We start from the raw sequence: 20728 nt of genomic DNA on the forward strand, positions 1-20728 counted from the left end.
AGTTCTGTTCTGACAATTTGAAGAAAAACAGCATGCTGACTTAAAGACTAATAGGAACGGTATAGCCACTTCATCCTTTTCCACAAAAAGACTGGCATCTCAAAGAGGCATTTCCTCCCTGCCACCAGGCCTAAGTGCCCCCTGTCCTATATTTGGGCAGGACCCTCTCATTTGCTGGCAGTCCTTCTGCCACAGCGGAGACTGTCTGAGTCCTGGCTGCACAGGGCTGATCTGCACACTACATCACAGTGGTCAGCAGGGAACAACTGGGCTTAGAGGTGGGGCATCAGGGGAGGGGACCACTTCCTGGCCCTTCCTCCACAACCCCCAGCAGCAGGGAGTTGGGAGGGGAGGGGCTGGTGGGGATAGTGGCCACGGTCTGGCCAGGTCCCACAAGGCTGGCCCCCCTGGTGTGGGAATGCTCACAACTGGTCTTCTGCAGAAGCCAGTGGTAGTGATGGTAATTTAGAAAGTAAAGTCCTACGGGAAGTTCCTAAGAAGCTCCTGTGAAAACAGCCTCCTCCTCCATAGGAGACAATGCTGTTAAAAATGGTATACCAGGCTAGGTCTGATATGATCCATTCTCTGAATAGAGGAGCAGGGCTGGGGGCGGGGGGTGTCTTTCCATTTCATGAATTGTGGGTGTGCAAGAGCTGCCTGGATTCAGAGCTCTCAGGTTCCTGGCGAGGAATGCTGTGGTCTCGTTGGGGAAAGACACATGTGTCCTGCCACCAAACCCAGAATAGTTCGTGGTATGGTCAGTGAGGCTACCTCTCACTCTCCTGTCCCTCTGACCACAGGCACGAGCTGCACGCGCACAAGCATACACATACACGCTCATGTAGGTGCACACACACGCTTTCCCTCGCTCAGGATCCCCAAGTCTGGCACATCTGAGCCAGGGGAATCGTCTGGCTTAGACGCGGACCCACTTGCCATTCTCTTGGAAACATCGAGAAGGCGACGCTAATGTCCAGTGGGGGAGAGCTTTTTCACCCAGAGCTGCGGGCCTGTGCAGGAAGGTCCAGCCCAGCAGCGTTGAACAGCCTGCAGCTCATTCGTTCAGTGTTTCCCAGAGCACAGTCATCAAGGGAAGATTAGCTAAGCCAGGATTTCATTGTCTGGTTTTGGATCACTGGAGGAAAGGCAGATCTGAGGCTCCCAAATCAAAGACCAGGTTTGAGACACCTGCTGTCGTGTCTATAAGATAAACATAGGTGACAAAGCACTAAGTCAACACCCCCAGGTAAATTATATATATGAGCCCATCTCACGAGGCACCACGGGCTTGGAATACCCCTGAGTTTGAAAAAAAAAAAAAAAACAGATAATCCTATTCACTGTCATTCAACAATTTGGACTAGGTCTGATTAAAAGAAATAGAAAACTATTTATTTGGATAATTTTTAACATCATCCACTGTTGGCGGGTTGACATTTCACTGAAATACACATATAACATAATTGCATAAGAAAAACAAAAATGGTCTCCAGCAGGTCTTCGATGGTACACAAGATCAGGAGAGTGTGGTGAACAGACACAGGACAGAGAATTTGTTTGCAACATAAATCATGGAGAAAACTGAGAGGTGGCTCAAGAGGCCCCTTCTGAGGACAAATAATGACAACATATTTATTAAAGAGACATTAGAGGAGGATAAAAAGCATCACTCTTCCTCGACATGAAAGCAGAGGTTTAGAAATCATGGTTACGTTTTGCTCACACCACGCAGGAAGAAACACATCTTCTAAAAGTCCGGGATTGACCTGACTCTTTCACATGGGATCTGGGGAAGGACGCAGGGGGGATGGGGCATGCCGAGGGGTGGTGGCAGGGGTAGGGTGTCTGCCAGGTGAGGGTGCCAGGAGTGGGGTATCTGCCGGGGGGTACCAGGGGTGGGGTGTCTACCGGCGGGGGGGGTGTCAGGGGTGGGGTGTCCGGGGGTGGTGGTGCCTGGGGTGGGTTGTCTGCCAGGTCTGGGAAGGCGGGAAACAGAGGTTCCCAAACTTGAACTGAAATGAAGCTTAAACACAGCACCCTGAATTTATTACATATCACAAAACATGATAATGAAATTTTTCTAGCACACACATCAAGCTAAAAGGTAGCTTAGTCTGCTCCAAAATTTCCATAGGCATGAGTTCTGATCCCAGAAAACTATCTTAAACTCTTGGAAAAATTACTTTTTTCCACAGTCCTAAGAAAAAGAACATTCTTTTCCCTTGAAATAAACACTTTACAATCAGTAAAATGAGCTGTTCTTTCATTTTTCATATCGGTGTCTACCTCTATCGGCAAAGTACTACTTTAATTTGAAACTTGGTCATTAGCACTTAAACCAACATAATTAAAGCCGTATAAAGTCATTCCATTAACATCACAGTAGAATTATGGTTTTGAATAAACACAGAATTGTTATAAAATAGAAACATTTTTAAGATGTCCAATCATATAAAATATTAAACAGAATCAAGCCTAGTTTCTGGTTGATTTTTAAATGCTAGATGGTATCATAAATATATTTTAAAAAAAGAAATGTTGGCGCTTTGCCTGCAGACTGCTGCTTTAAATTTTAGACACCATTTAATTGGAATTTTGTAGATATTTACTCCATAGATAATTAAGTCACCAAAAAAAACAAAAACAAAAACAAAAACCAAACTACAAAATCTAAGTATCTCTGAAGCAATAGCATAAAAATATGGTATTTGAACATCAAATAGGAACATTCGTTTACCTTCCTTTCTCTTGCCCACTCTTAGGGTCAGATTTTCCTACCTGGGTGTGTGAGAGATCCTGCCCTCGTCGCCTTCCTAAGCTAGCTCCGTGAGACCCACCAGGAGCTGCCGGCTCTCAGCGGCACAGCAAGCCCAGACAAAGGCCAGAACCCCTCCTGAACCTACACTGTAACAGTGGAGATAAGAGATGTGAGTCTCCAGTCGGACCCGGCCAGGCCATTCATCTCTGGATGTGAGTGCCAGGCTTTCAGACTCCAGCCAGCGAGCCCCTGTCCGGCAGAGCCTGCTCTTCATCACGGGCTTCGCTCAGCCAGGCCTGGCCTTGCACACTCATCTCCTGAAGGGCAAGTGCTGGTGAACCCTTTCGTGGGATTCAGCCCTACCCAATCAGAGGGCACGGTTTCCGAACTAGCTCCATCAGAAGAACGAACTGGAGGTTTAGCTCTTAGAGAATAAACCAGCCCATCTACAAGCTGTCCCCCACCGCCTCCACATACACAACACATATGGGCACACCCCTTCTTTTGTCCTCCTTTTCCTCCAGGGAAAATGTGACAGTGTAGCTTTGTGTCCATTACGCACAGTTCTTGAGTCATGCATCCAGGGTGAGAATCATGAGCACGGCACTCCGTGGGCCACCCACGGGGATTCTGACCCTCACTGAAAAGTCAGCTGTAATGTCACCACAGAAGTTCCTCTTGGGGCTGCGCTCAGCAACACACATCAATTTCCCACCACTTCGAAAGGTTAAGGAAGGCTTTCTTAAAATTACCTAAAGGGACCTATGACATTTCCCTGTGAACAATCTCACAGAGCTCTCTGAGCAACCTCTATTCTTGGCTGAAGTTTAACACCAGAATCTGAAATTCCTGCGAGTTTCCTGATAACAGAGTATTACTTCAATTTAAGCTCAGCAGATACCTTAAATCAGGAGCTCTAGTCTGTTAGCATCTCTGTAGCTGTCATAACAATCTCCCAACCTTTACCCCACTACATCCCGGAAGGCCAGGATTATCCCCATTTGGTTGAGTGGCCTGCCCTACCTAGCGAAGGCTCAGCTATGACTCAGGTCCCCAGGCCTGTGGTTCCCATGAGGCCCTGCTGGCCTCACCCAGGCCACCACCAAGACAAAGTTGTTGAGTCTATGGGAAAGAGGGCTGGGATCAAGTCTGAATTGTGTGCTCACTTAATGACTGTGACCCCACTCAAGTTTAACCTTCTTCCAACTAACTTAGCAGAGCTCTTGTATCACTAAGGCCACATGGAAATGACCAGTGATCACACATCCTTGTCTCGGATGGGCCGCTCTGAGGAGTGGTGATCTTTAAAACACGGTCTGTCACACACTAACTCAGACCCCCATTCCTCCAGATCAGCACAGGCAGTGAGATGTGGGGTTCCACTCTCAGTCTGAACTTCGCTGGGCATAGAGGGCACAGGCAGCTCTGTGTCTAGGTGAGTGGGTTGGGACTGGCGTGGCACCGGGGAGGACAGAAAAGTTCTGGTGGGGACAGTGCTCAACGCAGGAGGCTCCCTCACCAGGGAGATCATAAAAAGGCTCCAGCACCCTTTTCCTTTAGCGGGGATATGGGATCATTTCCCTAGAGTAGCAGTTCTCAAAGCATGGCCCGGGGACACTTCCAGGGGCCCACGAGGGGACTGTAATTTGCACAATACTAGTATCTTCTTTGCCTTATACACGCATTCTCTCAGAGCACAGTGGGGTTCTTCAAAGGCTCCATGACATGTGAGGATGTCACCTCCCTGCTATCTTTGTACGTGTATATTCTGTATTTTAAAAATTTCTCAGTTTTAATTTCTAATGTAAATACTGATATACAAGGGTCCTCAATTATTTTTAAGAACATAAAAGAGACCCTGAAGATTGAGAACAGCTGATAACTCAGCCCCAGACGGGCAGCACCAACCTTTCCTCAGGCACTGGCCCCTTCACCTCATCTACGATTCCTGGGATTCTGCTGACTTTCTCTACTTACGGAAGAAATGTCCTTCCTCTGGCTTCTCTGAGCTAGCCTTTGGCACTTGTTAATGGGTTGCCTTCACCGTGGCTTAGAATGACATACCCTCCCATTACCCCAAATAGCCACCTCTCTTAGGTCTGAGGTATGCCATGGAGAATGAATTTACACAGGTACCTACCCAACATTGGAACTGTCAGTAGGTGTTAGTTAGCAAGTTCCTTCTCGTGGAAAACTGACACATTAGGGCTAATGAAGTCATTAGGTTGGTATTATTCAATAACACACCACAATAATTAAGATCTTCTGCTACTACATAATATAACCTGCCTTAACTTCTTTTCAGTAATTCTATATCTTCTTGAAGGCTTTTGAAAATAATCATTATTATTGTCAGAGGAAAAAGATCTCCTGCCTTTCAGAAAAAGTAGAGAATCCTGTACCCAACAATCCTGTGAATTTAGGTTGGGTCACACCACACTGTAAGGACAACGTGTAATTATGAAGAGCCTGGTGTCCAACCCTACATCTGTTTCCCTACGATGGATACCGGCCTGCATCGTGTCTTCCATATAGGAGCGTAAGAGTCTAGCACCATGGATTCTGGTGTTGGGTACCAAGTTTGCTGAGTCTGTGAAGATTCTCAGGTAATAAACTTGAGTTGTCTCTTACAACTTTTCCACACTCAAAGCTATACTCTTCTGGCAAGGTTTTAAGAGAAAGGACAGAGGTGTCTGCAGTCTGATCGTACGCCAAGTTTCTGGGAAGCTTTGTTTCCCTTTTGAGTTGAAGTCAGAGGCAGACCTCATGACTTTTGGCTGTTTCCATAAACTGCCCTTGGCTAGCAGCCATGGCTAGCACCGTCACTCAGCAACACAGCCAGGCCCCTACGGGGCCAGAGTCTCTCATTTCATTGAAACCATTCCCTAATTCCATCCAGAACGTTCACCGTTTTCCAGTTGTTTCTTATATGGAAGGACTGCAGAAAAGCATATGGAAACACCTGCCATGCCCATTGCTTGGGGCTGTTCTGCCGAGACTTTACCCTGTGGAGACTCCATCTAGAAGTCAGCTGGTCACCCTGGCCCTCTGAGACAGGGGGAAAGCACATACCGCCCTTCATTGTTTAAGAAACTTGACATCGGGGTGGGTCAGAAACAGAGGGATCATTCATCTGATGGTGAATTAGCTCCACACCTATGCCCAGGGGGCTGACCAGTCTCCTTTGCAGGCATGATACACCAAACTCTTAATAAGTGGTGCATCCCAGGCACTACCTGATCAGGGCAGAGTGGGCCTTCAGACCAGAGCAAGATTCCAGAGGCCCCTGGTACACCAGGCATTAGCCTTTTAGTTGCTGGATCACAGAGGGATCTGGAGAGGGGCTGGATGTCAGCAAGGGGGCCCCAGCTGTTAAAATAGCATGTACAGAGAAGCTTCATCTTCACAAGGGTGTGGCCACACCAGAGTGTGCTGGCCAGCTTTCAACCCCACCCTGCACACCACTGCCCTGGGTGCTGTGTGAAGTCAGACCCACTCTTGGGCCCCATGGACTCTGCTGTGAGAATCCATAAAACCCACCATGAGCTCCTAGACTTACAGCAGTCTCCACACTGGCAGCAGAATCAGGGGCCGGGCCTGTTTCCATAAGTGAGGCCAGGGAATCCACTTCAGTGCAGACAGGCCAGATCACTGGTAACATGAGCCCCTGGGGCCAAAGGGCACAGTGGAAAAGACATCACTGGAACAGACCTCAGGGCTGAGAGGGACCCTGCCACCTGTGCCCCAGATGGGCCTGCAGGACTTCCACTAATGCTGCTCTTCCCCATGGTGGATGCCACTTTCCCACTTGGCCTGCTCTTGAATGAGCCCAGCCAGGAACAGGGCCTCCCCACATGCTTGCTGGCTGTCTCCGCTGCATTCCACCTGCCCCCTCACACACGCACGCACGCATGCACACACACGCACACACGCGCAAAGCCTCCGGTCTGCACCGACGAGGGCAGGCCAAAGGGGCTTGTAAACACTTCTTTTCTCTAAATACTTCAGAAACTTCAAGTTTTCATACTACAGTTACTTTTGAATACTGATCTTAAAACTCTAGTTGGCTCCTCTGGGTATCTTGGGTTCAGCACTGGATGTACAAGCTCCTCAACTACTGAGAATTTCAGACTCCCTCGTGAAGCAACTTCTCGGGCAAACGTCTACAATTTGTAAGATCGTGAAAACACAACCTGCAGAGGTACCCCTGTGTACATCTTTATACATTTCCCAGATCTCCTTAAAAGGGGTGGAATTCTCTTCCTTGGTGAATAACTACAGTACAGAACAGAACAGAGATCAAAGAAAAACAAGAATTTCTTAAAGTTCCGGTAGTAAACAGGCATATGATATTATTATTGTTGTAGTCTTAATAATAAGCAATTATACGTTCAAAGTGCTTTACAATCACTTAGCTATTCCTCACAACAGCCCTGTGAGGTAGGTCGACATTATTGCCCCCATTTTACAGATGGGGGAAACTGAGGCACAGAGAGGTTAAGTGTCTTGCCCAAGGTCACGCAGCAAGTGAACGCTGGAGCTAGACTAGAACCCAGGTTCCCTGACTCCCAGTGTCCTTGAAACTAGACCACACTGCTTCCAAAGAGGCATCCCCAGACTGGCTTTGAGCACGAATTAAAGACGGACAATGTTGGATGAGGTTTGGGTGTGGTGGTATTTCCCGTGGACACGTTAAGATGGAACCTGAGGTGTTACCTGGACTGGTTTTGGCATGCAGGTGTATGTGTTAGTTTAAATGGTGTCTGAGCTTCCTGGCCTGCCCACTTCCCACTGCATTCTCAACTGGGTCACTGCAGAGAGTGGGGGCTGGAGGGTCAGGAGGTCATGGCGGACTAGCATATAAAAGAAACTCTGTCAGCTCAGTGCCGAGGGGCCTGCCAGTCTTTGGGAGTTCGGGCCAACTAGGGATGCAGGACTTTGGAACAAAGTCAGCTGCCCACCTTAGACAGGTCTGCTTCATCTTTTTATTATGGTATTTTTTTACTGGCCAGCGTCAGGAAGTTGTGTTCATTTCATTTCTCTGTGGGGCGGCTGCCCCCCTCCTTTGCTCTCTCTCTCTCTTTCCCTTTCTCTGAGTCTCTGCTTGGAAGGGAAAACTGTTAAGCCTTTTGCACGTTCCCTTCCATGAAAAAGAACCACCGGGAGCAGCATCCGCGACAGGAGGCCATGGCTCTGCAGATGAGCCACACCCTGCTTCCGCCTTCTGGAGGAGTGCTTTGCTTGGAAGGGGTCTCCCTGGGGCCTTGGGTTTGCTTTTTCCTGCATTTCTCCCGAAATGCTGTTTCAGTAGAAATAAGCCCACTTGAGACTTTTCCCTTTCAAGGCCTTAGCCACAAACGCCTTCCGACTAACGAGCTTGGTGCTGTAGCTCAGGCAGAAAATTCTAAAGCATCCGTTCAAGCATCTGAAACAAATGAATCAGCCAGTGAAATCTCATCTGTTAGCATCTGTTCTCGTCTTAGATTAAAAAAAGAAAAGAAAAGAAAAAGCCTTTTTTTATGGCTTTAAATGGACTCATGCTTTTTTAAAAAAAAGAAAAATATCTTGCTACTTTTTAAACTAAGGTAACTAAGTAGCAGGTGTCCGCTACTCCACGGATTAAATGCCTGTGGAGCATGTCTTCCTCTCCTGCACTGGGCCTCCCCGAGGTGGCCGCATCAGGGCACATCCGGGACTAAGAGTCGCTGGATTCTTTATACCACCCACCCTTCCACTCGAGCACCTACATCACCAACTGTTGGCTGGGGTGCAGGCTTTCACAGAAAACCTAACCACCTAACTCTTTACCAGCTGGAAAGAATGGTTTCCTCCTTAAACCCAACCTCAGAACAGGTGAGAAAAAGACTATCCCTCTAAAGTCTTCCTGTCATTAAAGATAATCAGACTCCCATCTGGAACAACTGGGGGATAGAGTCTCCTCGGATTTCACCAGAGTATCTTTGGCATAAAGAGAATCCTTGAATGTTGAAAGAAATGAACAAAACTTTTCCCACTTTGGGATCTTTTTTTTTTTCCCCCTTTATCCATGAGACACTGGGCTAATTCATGTCTGCATCTTGCATCTGGAAGGTCTGATGGGGCACTGCTGTTTGATGGGAAGGGGACTGAGCATTTTCAAGGCTGCAAGGCTGTGTTCCTTTATTGACTTGCTCTTGGCAGAAACTTGCAGGTCACTCAATGTAGCAGTAATGGAGGGGAGAGCAAATGTGGAGTCAAACTGAAGTGGATATGGCACATGGGGAGGGGGGCGGGTGGTGAGGAAAACAAAAAGGCAGCCTGATGCAGCTTCTCTCCGACCCTCTGGAGAAGGTTGGAGAGAAGGCTGGCTTTAATGAAGATGGATGGATAGATGGAAACTGCACACTCATTCAGACCGCAGAGGCCAGAGGACACCGGGTGCCGAGCTCCTCCCGACACAAGGATCCCCTTCATGTAGAAGGGAACACCGCAGTGGGTCTGAAAAGAGGGAGACCAGATGGAGCCCCCAGGGCTGGAAACCCCAGTGCATCTGTGTGCCCTTGAGAACCATTCCATGGGGAGCAGAGAACGCGGACCTGTTCTGATCCCGCTCAGACAGATTGCACTCTACGCAGCACAAGCACGCACATGCCTACGTTGTACTTCTGCGCTCACACTCGACCTCCCATGGGCAAGCCTTCTGTCAGCCACGTGGCACACCCGGCGTGGGAGGAAGCCACTCATCCCACTTCTCAGCAGGCTGTGCCCACATCGGGGGCTTCCTTGCACGTCCTTGTACTTGTCCTAGTGACACTGTGGGTGCCACTGCCATTCAACCCCGTGTCCCTAACTGCTGTATCATCACAGAGTATTTCATCACACAGAAAGGAAGCGCCTCCTCATGCTCATTAAATGTAGAGTGACAAATCACATTTAAAGCCACTTCTAGAACAGAGGAGGCCAAAAATGTAATTAGAATTATCCTTCAAGGAGACCAGAATTTTCTATTTTTAATGTTTGCTTCAGAATCCAATACACTTTCAGAATTTATCAGTCAAGATTATGAACACAACTTAATCTTCTAGGCTGTGTACTCAACATAAATTATAGTCATAGCCTCAACTCCCAACAGAACCAGGTAAAGATGCACTGGTATCATCATCTAACAGGAAATGTTTAATTTCACCAAGGAAATGAAACTCTTTCTACAAACAACAAAATGAAAAATGTTTAGGAGAAAAACATTATTGTAATGCAATGTGTTGGTCTTTTACCCCATGACTTATAAATGTAGCTTTAGCACCATTTGAAACTGCAACTTAAAAAGACTCGGGGAAGCCCATCCATGAAATGTGATAATTATTTAGCCATGTGTTGTTTTTCAGGTTTTAAAACATCAAAACACTGTATCTAGCCACTAGAGCAGGAACTGAAGCCATCTGACTGGGAAGTCTTGGGAATTCAGGGAAGGGAGAACTCTACTCATGCGGTCATCATGCACGCCTTCCCCAGAAAACAGAAGGGTCTCCTAACACAGAGCTAACTTGGTTACTGGAAGTTATGACATAGCCATCCATGAGAGAGTATGTTTCCCCCTCAAGAAAAGTCATCAAGTGCTATGGACCCCACCACCTAGAATCCCAGAATAGCAGGCAGTTCCCTGCAGGGGGAGGGGACCGTGACACTCCCAAATCCAGCCAGTCTAGTCCTCCAGGCCCAGGACCGCTTTAGGGAAGCGCCTTCAGAAGTGCATTCATCACCCCTTCTCCTTGCACCCAACTTGGCCACGCTGCCCCCAATAATCTATGGACCACAGACCTGTTCAGACTTGCAAACACATCTTTTCAGTTTGCTTTCATCTTTCTAAGGCTACTTGTGAGTGGTGGTCGGGAGGAGGGCTTTCCCTTTTGCAGACTGGAGGGGCCAGAGGGGAAAGTTTTACTCACAAATTCCACAACCTGAGACAGCAATGGACTACTGGACTGAGCCTGTGGTTCACTGAGCCACCTTTAGGACAGGTGATCAGAGAAATAAAGATCGGAAATCGTCTTCAGCTGGATTGAGCATCCTTGCTTCCCCTGGCTCTGCAGCTGTCGGGCAGAGCAGAGGTGTCCTCACGAAGGACATCTACTACCCCACCATCTGCATATGCACCCATCTGCCCTCACTCATGGCCATTCACGTTTATGTCCTCTCTCGCAGCAAGCTCACAGATAAGCCCTCCCTTCACTGCACCATTGCTTGGAACACAAAACAACACTGGGCGTTTCTCTCCAGAAAAAAGTGAAGGACTATGCCACACTGAACCCTGCTAATACCCTACAGGGCCCAATGTAAGACTCGTGATGATAACAGGGACATAAAAGTCATTTTAAAGTAAACAAATGAACAGGAAAAAACTCTATCTTACTCGTGATGGACTTCAGGCACGTGGGTAGCAGAGACGATGGGGCTTTGGTTAGTTTGGACAGGTGTTTCTGCAGCTTGCCAACCTCTGTAGTTCCCTTTTGCTGGTTCTTAACATCTCATTCCCTCTTCACCCTGCTTTCTCTGTTGCCAGTGCTCGCTCACAAACTTCCCTTCGTGGCCCCTCCTCCTGCAAGCTTCACAGTGACCCCCTTCCTCCACACACCTGCTTCCCGTGCCAGAGATCTGGGCTTACCTAGAGTTCTACATCCTTGAATGCATGGACCCTGGCTGGAACCAGAGGTTCCTGTAAGCCGCACCCACACTCCAGGAGCCTGGGGCGAGCCAGAGCTGGCACAGGGGGAGGGCCCAGAGGCTGGCCTGGGCACAGAGCAGCGTTTGCACAGCAAGCCTCACGGCTGTCAGGAAACATACACAGAGACAGACACACTGTGACACACGCGCACACACACACACCCATCTGCACGCACACACACACCAGGAGGTGATGGATGTTACTGAAATGGACTGAAAACCAACAAGCAGTGGGGTAAGAAACAAACAGAAACAAAACAAAGCACTTGCGTTCAGATGGAAAGCTGTTTCCTGGGCAGCTAGGGCCCGAGCCCGGGACTGGGGGGAGGTGGGTGCCTGCCTAAGGACCCTGTCTTTGGAGAAGCCGGGAGGAGACAGGGTACAAGGCCAGCGCTGGCCCCCCGGGGCCTGCCAGGGCTGTACCTCCGCCGCTGTCCTGGGGGCCCTGCCACCCGGGCCATGGCAGGTGCGGGCACAACAGACAAAGCAAGGAGAGGGGGGCACTTACCTCATAGCCCAGAAATGGCTAGTCCGCATTTTGGGGGGTGTGCGGTATCTCAGTTTAAACAAAATCCTTGTGGCACCGCTCAACCATGAATAGCCAGCTCTCTAGTATTTCAAATAAGCTTGTAAAATGGTTAGTGAAAAGAGAAGAAAACAAAAGGACAATTCACCTGTAGGGCAATGGTGGTGTTCTTCGCAGGGTATTTTCCCACCAGGCCTTGTTCTTTCCGTTTCTTGAATTTCCTAAAGTAGTCCTGTATCAGGAAAGTGGCATAGAACTTCCCCACGGTTACCTCATCATCTAAACGGAGAGACCAGACAGAGCTCTCCCGAATCAGCACATTTGCACCAGGAGCCTCAACTCTCGCTGGGGGCCAGGGCTGGGGCGGGGCGGGACAGCGCCCAGGGCATTGAGCTCTGGGCTGAGGACCCGGGAGACTAAATCTAGCAAAAAGCAAGGTTTTGCAAAGCAGTTAAGGCTCAAAATTAGAGTCAGTCCCATGAACTGATACTCAAAATTGCAGAAAACGGTATTTGTCATGAGTTTATTAGAGCAGCGTATTAGTAACACTATGGAGTGCTGTCTTGGTTATTTACTGAAAATAAAAATTACGAAACAAAAAAAGACTTCCTGGGTCCTATTTTTACCCCTGCGCATAGAGATTTGCATGTGTAATTACCATGAACACCAAGGCAATTAACCATCCAAATCCTGATGCTTTGAGATAAAGACAGAGACCTCAGAAAGTGACAGACAAGCTCGGAAGAGGAGGAAGGTTCAGGAAAGTGGCTGCAAACCCAGATTTTCACGTGCCCCCGTGATTCTGTTGCAATAGCCTCCATATGCCATTTCTCTGTTTGTAATCCAGAACTGCTTATTTTTGGCAGTGCAAGTGACAGCTCCAACTAACCTCGAAGTTGAGCTTACTTCTGCTTTGTTCGGAACAACTCCAGCATGTACCGCTGGGGCACTGGAACTCCGCTGAGCATTTTAAAGGTGATGCATGAGGCAGAATAGAGGCTCTGGCTGTCTCATGGTAAACCACGATGTGTTTGCCCAGGGGCCTCCACCAGACCTGCTCTCCCTGGGGTGCTCGCCCCCAGATCTGCAGTGGCCCCTGGGCAAGAAGCTTAGGGCCCCAGAAGTTGTAGAGGCTGGGAGAAGAAAGGGCTGCTGGCCCTCAGGCTTTGGGACAGCTGAGCTTGTACCCAGGCTGCACTTGCAAGAGCTGCATGCGGATCTGGGGCAAGGGGCTTGTGTTCTCATCTATAAATGGGGCCACACCTCTTAGAGGTGCTGTGAGCATGATCCGAGAGGAGGCCTGGAAGCACCCGGCCCCATGCTAGGGTGGTCCGAAGTGCCTGGGCTGGATGACAGTGAGCCGGCAGCCTGCTGATGGTGCCATCCATTGAAATGGATGGTGGAACATGACATGTGGGAAGCGTCCCCATCTGGATACTGCTGGGCTGCTGTACGCACCTCTCCAAACTTCCCTGTCAGGAACCACTCGGTGTTACTGAGTAAGAAGATGCCTTGGGGCAGCTGGCCTCGAGAAGAGCACTGTGTTCCTCACGAACCCCAGCCAAGAAGTCTGAAGTGGTGTCAGGGCCACCAAAGGGAGGAAGGCTTTGGGTAGCATGTGAAACTATGTCCCACATCTGTCTCAGGCTGGTCCAAATAGCCTAATGATGCACTGCCCATGGGCAAGGAGGTGAGAGGTGGACAGACCATTTAGGTCTCAACACTTCATTCCTACTTTGCTCTCAAGCTGCTCCTAATTTTGCCCAGGGTACATCTGGTATATACCTTCTAGCTACCTCTATTCTTGGGCATCCATGTTCCCAGAGGAACTCCATGTGGGTGTCATGGCCTCTTCACAAACAGCTCTGAGATGGTGGGATGGCTTTCCCCTCAACAGATGCAGCGGGGTTGAATGACCTGCCCTGGCCGGTTGAGTTGGGATGTGAGCCCAGGGCAGTAGGCCTCCCAAACGTGGGCTCTCCTCTTCCTCCACACCGCCCACTCAGGGACTGCCCAGCTCTGGCCACACACCACCTACTTCTTTGGGGCTGCCTCCCCCAGAGTACAAGTCTCTCTACTGAGCTGCATGCGGGAGGTGGGCTCACAGTGGACAACCCTGGGGGACCTAGGGGGCCTCTGCCTTCTGTGCCACAGCTATCCCCTGCAGTCCAGGGTATCAAGTCTTCCCTGTGGGCTCCCAGAAAAAAACACTAGGTTCACAGAAGGCCCACCTCATTCCACACTGGGATGTTTCCCGTAAATGCAGGCCTGATCCTTTTCTCCCTTCAGCCCAGATGGTGCTGGCCTGGAGGGGCCCAGGAGGCTCTTGCAGGAGGGTCTTGGCTCTCTTTGGCCCAGAACTGGGGGAAGCAGGGTGCTCAGTGCAGAGGGCTGACTGTGGTTCTGCCTGAGTGGCCACTCCAGAGCGGAGGCAGACCACCACTTGGTGTTCTCCACTGAGATGCTAAGCTAATTGAGGCTGGGCTGAGGAAAGCTCTCAAGAACAGGAAAAATCAAAGCTAGAGTTGGTTAGAAAAGGAAGGGACAGAAGGAATGGTTACAGTGAGGCTGTCGGGGCTCAGGCCTGGAGAGAAAGAGATGGGGTCAGGTTTTTGAGCTCTTCAGGGCAAAGGAGCCAAAGATCCAGATCAAGGAGTGGAGGCCCAAAGGAAGGACAGCCCCTGGGAGAATAGGGGACTCCTACAGAAAGGGGGAAGAGCCATGACACGGCAGAGGACTGAAGAGTAGAGCAGAGGACAGGAGCAAGATTCGGAGATGGGCAAGGGGACCACTGAGCACAGGTGATGGAGAGGACAGGCAGACTATGCCCGAGGCCACAGGCCCCTGCACTGCCACGGTGCAGAAGGACAGTTCCCCACTGCTCCTCTGGGGCTGGCTCCTGGGGCCGCCTCCTTCTCAGAAGCTTGTGATGACCTGGGCGGGCGGGGGGGGGGGGCACCGCACACCACCCTGAGCTACAAAGCCTCCCGAGATGGGCCCCTGCCCCACTGCCACCAGGCCTGTGAGGGGCTCCCTGATGCCCCACATGGGCCAGTCCCAGACACGGGGAGCAGGAGGCCTGGTGGAATCTGCCGCTCTGGCAGGACACTGAGCCCCTCGGCCCTGGGAGCTAGCCATCTGCTGGCCCAGAGGCCATTTTCCAAGTGTGCCACAATGTGGGTGAGGCTGGGAACCAATGGTCTACTGGAAGAGAAAAGAAGCAACAGAGAGAACTGGTGGAATGCAGGCAGTAAAATCCTGCCCCGCATGCACCTCCTACAGAGTGTGTTCGCGAATGCCTGAGAGTCCCTGCCTGCCACAAACCTCTCCAGCGCAGTAGCACTTGGGGTTCGGCCTGGAGGAGCACCATCCTAAAGACACACTCAAACAGTGCAGCAAGCCAGCCCCTAAGGCCTGCTGCCTTCCCGGGTTTCACTGTGCTCCTGCTGCCATTTTGGAATAGATGAACACCTGTCATCCTAAACCCCAATCTTTTCTGAGAAATACAGAGAAAAGGCCAGGCCCAGCTATCAGGCCAAGAAAGCGGAAGGATATTTGGCTTTTACTAGCAGTCTAGCAGAGCTAAAATTTGATCTGTTTTGAGGGCACTAGCATGGTGAGCCAAACTCTGGACCTTTTTTTTCCTGGTCTAATTAAAAGAAAGAAAGCTTCACAGTAATGCGACTATGCTCCCCAAGATGCTGGGATGAGACTGGTTTGTGAAGAAGGTGGCCAGTCAGCAGAGGGGTGCTGGGGCAGGGTGGGCCAGCCCTGGGGGGAGGTGGAGAGGGGCAGGGTTTACCGGGACGTGCGCAGCCGCTATTCTGAAGCATGCATCTGGATTTGAGAAACAGTGTAGGGGAATACGGCTGCCAAGAGATAACCCTGATTCCATGCCACCACCCTAAAACAGAATTGCTTCAGAATATTCTGAAAGACTGAGACTTGAAAGGAATGGAGGCTGCAGAAAAAGCTCAAGCACATTGTTACAACAATCTTAAAAAGCAATTTCTCTAAGCCATGCGAGCACTGGGTGCGCAGCTGCAAGGAAAAGAATGAAACTGAAGAGTCGTTTTAAATGTGCAGCATCAGTTCTCCTGTGGGGGGCCTGGGTGCTCCAGGTGGGAGCTGATGGTTTTCTGTTCTTTGGTTTTGGGCGGAGGGGCGGGGGGGGGGGGGTTGTGTGTGTGCGTGCGTGCTTTCCCTTTATCATTTCTTTGGGACCGTCTCCACCAGCTTTGAGCAGGTGGCTGTGCCAGCTAGGGGTGGCTCCCTCCAGCGACAAAAGCTCACACTGCTCTGGCTTCATGCGGAGGAGCAGACCTAGGCGCCATGCTGCTCGCTCGCTCTCTCTCTCTCTTTCTCTGCCTCCCAAGAGCCAGAGACTGTCACCTTCTCAGAGGGAGAGGCCTTGGCCATGGTCCTGGCCCCGGGTCCCGGAGTCGGCTTCCAGCCCTGAGCCCAACCAATCTCGAAAGTTGTAGGAGCAGTGATGCTAGAAAAGTGTGGTTGGTTACAAAACACACCGAATGCTCACAGTGTGCCCGGGGCTAGGGGCAGCTAGAATACTGGGGTTGTGGCACGGAGTGAACGGATCCTGCACCTTTAAAACGTGAAAATAAAATAGTCACGAAACAACCACCTCAACGTCTAAGTCCAGTGTACTTAAACAAAAATGGAAAAACGGTATATATATTATATATATGTGCGTCATATATATATATACATCTGAAAAAGTTTAGTCCGTTATTTTATGACAAATAACAAAAGGAAATAAGCATGCCTGTTAGTTCTGACTCTAAACTCCAGTTAAAGGGACATTTTCGGTAATTATGATGGTAAACTCAGTCCTGAGAAGAACATTTCAAAAATGCCATTTTCTGAAAGCTATCTATTTTTTCTGAGACGTTTTCAACAACATGTTGAAGGATAAATGGAAACTAACTTTAAATATTTCATTTTGTTTGAAAAAATACACGCTCTTTGGTTTGAGACAGTAAGCTCGTTCTCCCATGGTAATTCTTCCACCGACCAGAAAACCCCTGCCCCAGCCATCTGGGTCTTGGGTCTCCTTCCCACTGAATCCTCTCCTTTGTCTGGAATGGTCCTCCTGTTACCCCAAATAATTACACCAAAAGGCCGAAAAGCCTTCTTTAGCTGTGGGCCCGAATGCTCTAGCGGATACGTAAAGCATTCTGCAAACCCTCTCTGGGGCTTGCTGGAGATCCTTGCGCTGAAACCAATGCATTAGCCAAGAACCACTTAGGAAATAGATTGCACTGACCACCAGCTGGAGGGACAACTTGGTCAAGCAGTTTCATGCTAGTTTTCTTCCAGATTTTCTTGATCACAGCTCGGAGTTCTTCATTAGCTTGTTCCAGGTTCCCTAAATTCAGAAAGCAAGAGGGGAAAATGAGCCTTGCTTCTCTCTCTTTTTTTGGGGGGGGGGGGGCAAAAATGAACTATTGGGACTTCATCAAGATACAAAGCTTTTGCACAGCAAAGGAAACAGTCAACAAAACTGAAAGACAACCGACAGAATGGGAGAAGATATCTGCAAATGACATATCAGATAAAGAGCTAGTATCCAAAATCTATAAAGAGCCTTGCTTCTCTTAGCCAGCTCTCCTGTCTGTTCCCACAGGGCTGCTTCCCTCCCAGCTGGCCTGGAGCAGAGACCTCAGACAGGACGGGGCTCCCCTCCCCCGGGGCTCTCCAGTGGAGGGGTAGCAGGCAAATAGTGGGCGAGCCTTCCACTGGGTAGTCACCCCACGGTAGGAACCGTGTTTTATTCTGGAATTCCAGGCCTATGCAGCCTGATCTCATCCTACCCTCCCACAGCCAAGACGCACCCCTTCCCACTGCCCCCAGCTAGAATGCCTTCTATTCCTCCGCTGCCTGTTCCAAACACTGCCTCCATTTCACCCAAATGAGAAATTCTCTCAATTCCTACTGCATGTACTCATCAGCACCACAAAAGCCTGGTCTTTTATTATATGGGCTGAAGCCTGTCTCCTCAGCTAAGCTGTCAGTCCCCAAGACCACCCTGCCTTCTGCCCCGCCCAGGCCCGCTGGCTGGGCCAGGTACGGGTGAGCACACTGCCAGGGGTACTGGGAGCTTGGAGGGACTGGCTTTGAGCAGAGGTTCACCTAGAGCTCCGGGGCTACTGCCCTGCCGGCCCCTCTTCCCTCTCGTCCACGGAGTGTGCCAAGAGTTGGCTCCTTCACAGCCTCCACTCTCCCACCTCCTGTCACTCCTCAACCTGCTGCAATCTGCTTTCTGTCCCACTCTCATGCCATCATTGAGCCAACCCCAGCGGCCACCCTCCAGGGCTGAGTGTTTGACATCAGCGGGGAAGATGCAGCTGCTAATAGTCCCTAAGTGCCGGCTTTGTGCCCGCCTGGCAGAGGGGCTCCTGCAGACATCCTCTCATCTCAGCCTCGGGACTCCGCCGGGACTCCTCCGGATGGAGGCGTACTTACTCCTTTTCAACAGAGGAAGAAGCTACAGCTCAGCACTGTGAAATCCCTCTCTGAAGGTCACTTGTGATGGTCCTGTCTCTGCCCCAGCCCCCCTCCCCCGCCTAATCTCTCCTGCTCCGTAAGCAAGCAGTGGCAGGGGTCACCGCAAAACTTTCTGGGACAAAATGAAGCATAAAGGCAGGCAGGGACAGCCAGCTGGCCCAGCACTCACTGCCCCTTCCCCACGGCCTCCCCTTCGACAAGAAAAGGCCCAGATGGGAGAACGCAAGGTGGGATATGGCATCCATCGTCCTGTCCCAGGGATGCTCACCTTCCGTCTTGATTTTAAGAGCCGTTCGAACCAAAGCAAACAGGGTTGCATTAAACATGACCGTCCCATCACTGTTGAGAGGCATGTTCATGGCCACTAGTCTCTGTAAACAGAAAAGTTTCTCAATAGAAGGCAAATGATGGATTACGGCCATGTTACTTCTCGGTGTTGATTCTCTCTTTATCCCTTGCCTCCTCCTAGTCAACAGTTCAATTCCACAACTCCTTAGGGAGCACCTAGCACCTGGGGGTACTCGGAGCTGGCACAGATCAAGGCTTTAGTCGTGAAACACACATGCTGGCACGCGGATGGTGTGCTTTGCTTGTTTTTAACCTCAAATGTTTAAGACCTGACTGTTCAAGTGCTCTTCTGTCCCTCACCACATGTCAGGGTCAGGCCTCCCTTCTGGGCACATCCTTAAAGCTGTCGTAGGGGTGAGACAATACACCAGGTATGACAAGCCAGGCACAGGGACTGGGGCTTGGGTCTTCACTACTCCTAACATAGGGAGTGTCCTTTAGGGAACCCTACCCTGGTGGGACCGTCATGCTTGCAGTGGGACCCCCTTTAAGTCCACACGGTTGCTCTGTCTGGTCTTCCAGAGCAGGACCCCCACTTCCCGCTTCTCTTCTCCCTTCTGGTCCCTCGAACACTAGCACTGGGAGCTGAGGAGGGGGTTTGAGGGAGTGACACCCTCTCTGGGCCCTGGTTACCTCCCATACAGATGGCACACCCAGCTGGGATTAAGGCAGATCATGGATGCTAAAATTTCAGGGGATGCCTGGCATGTGATCAGAGCTAAGTAAGTGGTATTTGTAATTGTTAATGGTTCCAAATTTCTTATTTTGGGCTGGCAAAGTGTCCTAAGAGATTTTTAATGCTTTTTCTCTTCCCTATTAAGGGACTGGAATCTCATGTTTGCATGACTCATCCGACCTAAATTTCTAGTCCTATTACCAACCATGCCTGTCTCCAAACCCAGCACAGGTAGCCAGGAGAGCCTGCATGTCCATTCACTTTCTCTGGCAAGTTCCTGAATCAGCAAAATGGACCACGTTGTGCCTCAAGGATACTTAGATCCTTTATATAAAAGGGTCTGGAGACGTAAACACAAAACAACAGCCATAAGCTGGAACCCATCTTGTTCTTGGAAAGCAGAAAAGAAATTTATGAAAAAAAGTCCACTTCTGTGGCTTATTCTTTGTACCTTCATCCAGAGTCCAGGCTACAGAGAAGCAACAATGTGGGCAAAGACCCAAGGACCTGCCAATAGGGTTTTCTGGACTTTCAGGGCAGAGAACAATGAGTTTGTCTCCAAAGATTTCTTTGAAATTTCTCTGCAATACGTTATAGACTCCACTCTGTTACTTTGGGTTCTGTCTAGAGCTGGCCCAGCAACACTGGGTAAAACCCCTGAACCCAGAAGTGTCTCGGACCCAGGGGGAGAGGTGACCAGCTGTCATGTGGCTGGCTGGATTTCTAGAGGCAGTTGCAGTAAGCAAATCTTGCATGTCTCCTTCAGAAAGGGGAATTATTTTCTGTTGCTACGTTAACTCAAGGTGGTTCCCTGAGGGCTCTACAGAAGAACAAATCTCAGCTGGAGCTCACAGAGAGCATGGTCTGGGGTGAAAACTATAGAAGTGGCAGGGGGTGGAATGAGAGATCTGGACCAAACCCCAAGAGGCCACTGCTGATGTATGGCTCATGGGGACAGGCACTCTGGTGGCAGAGGGGTGTGCCACCATGTCCACGGTCACTCAAGCGAGGAAATAGCCAGGGCACCACGTCTTCTCCATCCTACTTCCTAAGCAGACCTTCCAGCCCTGCCCTCCTCTGTCCCCACCTCGACTGCCCTCATTCCGGGTGACTCCAACAGCTCTCTGGGTGGTCTCCTGTTTACTCCCCCATTGCCAAGGGGCAACTTCCCACCATGAAACTCTACTGATGCTTC

General features: G+C 50.0%; 1 protein-coding gene across 1 annotated transcript in view; it reads right to left on the reverse strand.

Moving 5' to 3' along the window:
• The window catches only part of CACNA1D (calcium voltage-gated channel subunit alpha1 D), a 295614-nt gene that overhangs the window by 12549 nt on the left and 262337 nt on the right, over window positions 1-20728 (reverse strand). The window contains exons 37-39 of the mRNA XM_045862169.3: window positions 18778-18880; window positions 17269-17370; window positions 12133-12263 (exon numbers count right to left, since the gene is read on the reverse strand). Coding sequence (XP_045718125.1) covers window positions 12133-12263; window positions 17269-17370; window positions 18778-18880 — 336 coding nt within the window. The remainder of the gene's footprint in view (window positions 1-12132; window positions 12264-17268; window positions 17371-18777; window positions 18881-20728) is intronic.

The sequence above is a fragment of the Mirounga angustirostris genome, unplaced genomic scaffold, assembly GCF_029215605.1.
Source record: "Mirounga angustirostris isolate CCGP_5_RB_7025 unplaced genomic scaffold, mMirAng1.0.hap1 SCAF_1, whole genome shotgun sequence".
NCBI classification, from domain to species: Eukaryota; Metazoa; Chordata; class Mammalia; order Carnivora; family Phocidae; genus Mirounga; species Mirounga angustirostris.